Below are 4,806 nucleotides of genomic sequence, written 5' to 3' on the forward strand. Positions count from 1 at the left end.
GGAGTCTTCCTCAACCTCTCCCTCTCTCCTTGCTGGATCAAGGCATGGGAGACGTCACCGGGCTGTACGTGTGTCGAACGCGGAGGTGCCGTCCGTTCGGCACTAGGATCATCGGTGATTTGGATCACGACGAGTACGATTCCATCAACCCCGTTCACTTGAACGCTTCCGCTTAGTGATCTACAAGGGTATGTAGATGCACTCTCCTTCCCCTCGTTGCTAGTCTCTTCATAGATAGATCTTGGTGACACGTAGGAAAATTTTGAATTTCTGCTACGTTCCCCAACATATATAGGTACCTCATTGGTTCCGGTTGGTGGCATGAGCCGGGACTAAAGGGGAGCCTTTGGTCCCGGTTCAAGCCACCAATCGGGACCAATGGTGGTGGGCCAGGAGCGAGGTCCATTGGTCCCGGTTCATCCCACCAACCGGGACCAATGGCCCACGTGGCCCGGCCGGTCCCCTGGGCTCACGAACCGGGACCAATGCCCACATTGGTCCTGGTTCTGGACTGAACCGGGACTAATGGGCTGACCCGGCCTGGACCAAAGCCCTGTTTTCTACTAGTGTGTTCTTATTTGACTCGAAAGGGAAACAAAGCTCCTGGGATGGATCAACCACAATATCTTTTCCCAAATATTTGAAGCTTTTATTCTGTTTCACGGCTTCCAAATCATTGACACGGTTTTTCCTTTTCTGCAAAGGCAAAAGTTTAAGGGGTTCACTCTCAGTGATAGAATGTGTGTTCAGCTACGTATAAGAGGTCAACATATATGAGCACGGACGTGAGTATGAAGGTTATATACTATACCAGCTGGCCAATAGGTGGTTTCGGATCTTTCTTTAACATCTCTGAGACTTCAGAATCTAGTTTGTTGAGCTCGTTGATAATGTCCTTTATATAAGGCCTTTTGTCTCGGTCGTCCTCCACACAACGCATTGCCATGTCAATACATCTCGTTACTCCTAGCAGATCTGTTTCGTCCCATCTATAACCTTCCATTGTCTCCATCTTTTTCTTCCAATATTCTTGTACCTGTCAAGTTGCAACATATATTGTGTATGTATCACTTGCATCATAAACATGGGTAAGGCACAACTAAAAGCTGGGACTTGGGCCGGGCTTTTCTGGGCTGGCACAAAACCCAGCCGACACAGTACGGTCCCATGCACGACACGACACGATGTTAAATGGGCCGGGTTGGCAAGACACAACAAACTGGGTTGGGCTGGGTCTGAAAATTGAGACAATGGGCAGCGCAACCCAACATGAGGATGCAGGTCGAGCTTGGACCGTCCGGCTTGGTTGGGTTTGAAATCTTTGTAAAAGCATGTTGTCACTATTAAGAGAACCTATATAATGTAGTTATGTTCTTGTAAACAAAAATTAGGCCCCCACAAAACAACAACAACAATTAGGTCTTTTCAGATAAATATGTACTAATATAGTTCATAGGGCGCCTTAATTAGTGATTGTACTGGGCCGTGCTTGGGCTGGCCCGACTCGAAGGCAGCATGGTGGGCCATTGGGTCGTGCTTGGGCCTCCCCTTGGCATGGCCGCACGGCACGGTAAGTAAACCAGGCCAGGCTGACCTTGTTTGCCATGGCCCGAAGCATGATGAGTTCGGGCTGAGCTGCACGGCCCAAGTCCTAGGTATATGCACAACAATCCCTTAAGCTGAAAAGGGGCAAAGAAATATTCTTACACTCTCAATAAACTTATGTTGAATTTTTGGGGAAAAATTTGGACGACGGCGCGCATCCCAATAATCGCTGTAGCCCTTTTCTCCCGCCATTATGTGGAAAATTATGACTCCAAGACTGAACACGTCATTCTTGGGTGACACCTTGCGATTGTGTATATATTCTTGTGGCATGAACCCACTGCGTGAAAACATGAGCATCGGCCGCATGGACGTACACTAGTTAGTGTGATACAAGTACGACATATATATTCTCATAAGAAGATATATAAACTGAATTGGGCTATCTACACACGCACCGATTATCAACTTACATTGTTCCTTTCGTGCTGCTTTGTTGGTGGGTATACGAGGACCCAAAGAGCTCGGACAAACCAAAATCTCCTATTTTAGGCACCAATTCTTCATCCAGCAATACATTATCCGGCTTTAAGTCTAGATGAAAAATCTTCTTTTCTCCTCCTTTATGAAGGTGGTGGAGGCCCTCACATGTCCCCTTAATTATTTTGTACGTGATCGGCCAATTATGTATGCATGACTCGGCTGCAGAAGGAAAAAGAGATGTCTATGTCATAGACTCAACATGGCATAATCATATTTTGATTGCAAGCTAGATGATAGTATAACTAAATTTTAGGTAGGGCACCATCATACCAGAAATATGCTTGGCAAGGCTTCCTCCCTTCATATATTCAAAGCAGAGAGCTCGATCTATTACTTGAGACCAAACCAATTTTCCTTGGTACTCAACATCTTTATGTGCTATCTCATAGCAATACCCAATCATCCGTATGACATTTTTATGCTGAACTTTCTTAAGGTTGCGAAATTCATTATCAAATGCCTCATCATCAACTCCATGGACGGGAAAAAGCTTCTTGATAGCAATTTCGTGCCCATTAAGCACTCCCTGTTCTGCTGTTCATATTGATTAAGGTTTGGGCTATTGTTAGAGGTTAGAGGTACCATCCGATAATAACAAAAAGTATAATATGATCATTTAGAACAGATTAAACATAATATGAGTAACCATGCCTACCTTGTAAACTTCTCCATAGCCACCACTACCAATTTTCAACTTCTTTGAAAAATCCTCTGTGATTGTCTTTAGCAAATGCAATTGGATAGGCTTTGCATCCAACAAGGACATTTTCTTGGACACATAATCCATTGGGTGTTGTTATCCTTTTTGAAGAGAGCCTTCAGTAAGACAAAAGGTAACAGTAAAAAATATTTCTAGAAGAAGTGGGCAATATCTAAACATCAAATATTTCATAACAACCGCTTTATTTTCATGACAATATTCTTTGCAGACAAAAGGGAGAAGAAACTAGTTGGAAGCAAGAGCAGTGACACTTGAGCTTACCTGGATCGGAGTCAAGACGCTGCAGGGATGGGATGAGTGGTTGGCTCCTCAGCGAGCAGAGGATCCATCCAGCACCTCTTAAATACAGGGATTGGATGGGAATTTAGGAAATGAGTGGTTGCGTCCTCAGAAGCAGCTCCATAGAACAGCGAAGTGTCAGCATTCTGGTTTTAATCAGTTATTTTGACGCACGTATTGCTTTGCTCTCACCGTCAGATGCTGTTGTCCATGGCTGCATTAATGTTTGCATAATAGTTGTCTTTCTGCAAGCTTAACAGACATCATCATTAGTAATTAATTACAGGAGAGCCGACCTGTGTTATGGCGCTGCTAGAAGGAAGGCGCGAGAGGGCCGGCCGGGGGCCTTTTTGCCCACGGCCGGGCAAGAGGGAAGGGATTTCCTTCTTAATTCTTGCTTGATTAAATTGATACATCTCCCCTCTTTATATAAAGATGTTTACTTGACTCCCAAGCAAGGCTTACTTGACCCCTAAGCAAGCGACTCTTATCTCTAATTAATCCTAAGACTAACGGGCCCATTAGGCCCATTACGTACTCTAACACTACACCCCACCTGGACATGCAGCTTGTCCTCGAGCTGCACCCTAACCAACTTATAACCATGACTCGACGCAACACAAACCTAACACCTAAAAACAAGCATTTTATATCTCGGCTTGGTTTATTACTCTCAACTTGAAATGGACTGGGACGCTTTATTTTGGACCCCTTAACAAAAAGTGGACACCATTCGCACGTCGGACGTGCACGTGTACAGTCACCTGGATCCCATGGAAACCAGCCACTGTAGCAGTTGGGACGCGGTGCCCTCCTGTCGGTGACACCCTGCCTTCTCCCCGCCGGACGGCTGTTGGTCTGCACCGCACAGAGAAGAGTGGAGGGCTTGCGATGGAGAATGACGAGGAAGGGTGCGCCCCCCAACCGCCGATGTCGCAGACTTTGAGGTCGCTGTCCGTGGGGACGAGATCGAGGTCCTTTGCGCAGCGAAGGACAACTTGGAGGAGCGGCAACTGCAGACCACGCATCTCCCGCACACGCCGACGCGCTAGGAGGCTGCGCGCAGCAGCCTGTAGCCTCACCGCCGCGCTTCCAGGCCCTGGCGTGCCACGCGCCGGGCGTCTCCGCAACTCAGCGCGCCGAGTTATTTGTGGGCGGTCTACCAGACCATATCCGCGTGGACGTGGAGCTTCGGGGACCCCAGGATCTCCAGTCGGCCATGTATTACGCCCGCGCGTTCGAGCGCCGCGCGGTGGCCATCCAGCAGGAATCACCGTCCCAGACTGCTGGGTCGCTACCCGGACCGGATTCCGCGCAGGGTCGGCCTGTGCAGGCTTCTGCGGCAGCCCTCGCCGCGACCGCGGGGTGCCCGTTCCGCCGGCTCACCCCAGCTGAGATACTCGAGCGTCGCCGCCAAGGGTTGTGCTTCAACTGCGACGAACCCTACAAGCCCGGCCACGCCTGCCCGCGACTCTTCTACCTGGAGGTGGCAGACTACGTTCCGGAGGACGCCGTCGCCGCCGACCTGGCCGCCCCAGATGTCGAGAAGGTATTTGACGCTGGTTGATTACCTCGAAGAGTTCAAGCAAGCGCTTCCCCACCTTACAGCTCGAGGAAGAGCTGTTTGTGCAGGCGGGGAGAAGTGTTATGGCCGGCCGGCTTAGGCCCGCAAGTTATCTTAGTTTTTATTTTCAGATTAGGCAAGTTATCTTAGGTTG

At 48.6% G+C, this 4,806-nt stretch overlaps 1 protein-coding gene across 1 annotated transcript; it reads right to left on the minus strand.

Annotated features, from left to right (window-relative positions):
* Nucleotides 1-503: 503 nt before the first annotated feature.
* LOC125506846 (cysteine-rich receptor-like protein kinase 44) lies at nucleotides 504-3,631 on the minus strand. The gene is made up of 7 exons (XM_048671551.1): nucleotides 3,071-3,631; nucleotides 2,744-2,904; nucleotides 2,359-2,614; nucleotides 2,019-2,247; nucleotides 1,708-1,885; nucleotides 812-1,036; nucleotides 504-696 (listed from the first exon to the last, which is right to left on the minus strand). The coding sequence occupies exons 2-7, from the start codon at nucleotides 2,873-2,875 to the stop codon at nucleotides 523-525; spliced, it is 1,194 nt and encodes a 397-aa protein (XP_048527508.1). The 5' UTR covers nucleotides 2,876-2,904; nucleotides 3,071-3,631; the 3' UTR covers nucleotides 504-522.
* Nucleotides 3,632-4,806: the final 1,175 nt, after the last annotated feature.

The sequence above is a fragment of the Triticum urartu genome, chromosome 5, assembly GCF_003073215.2.
Source record: "Triticum urartu cultivar G1812 chromosome 5, Tu2.1, whole genome shotgun sequence".
Taxonomy (NCBI): Eukaryota; Viridiplantae; Streptophyta; class Magnoliopsida; order Poales; family Poaceae; genus Triticum; species Triticum urartu.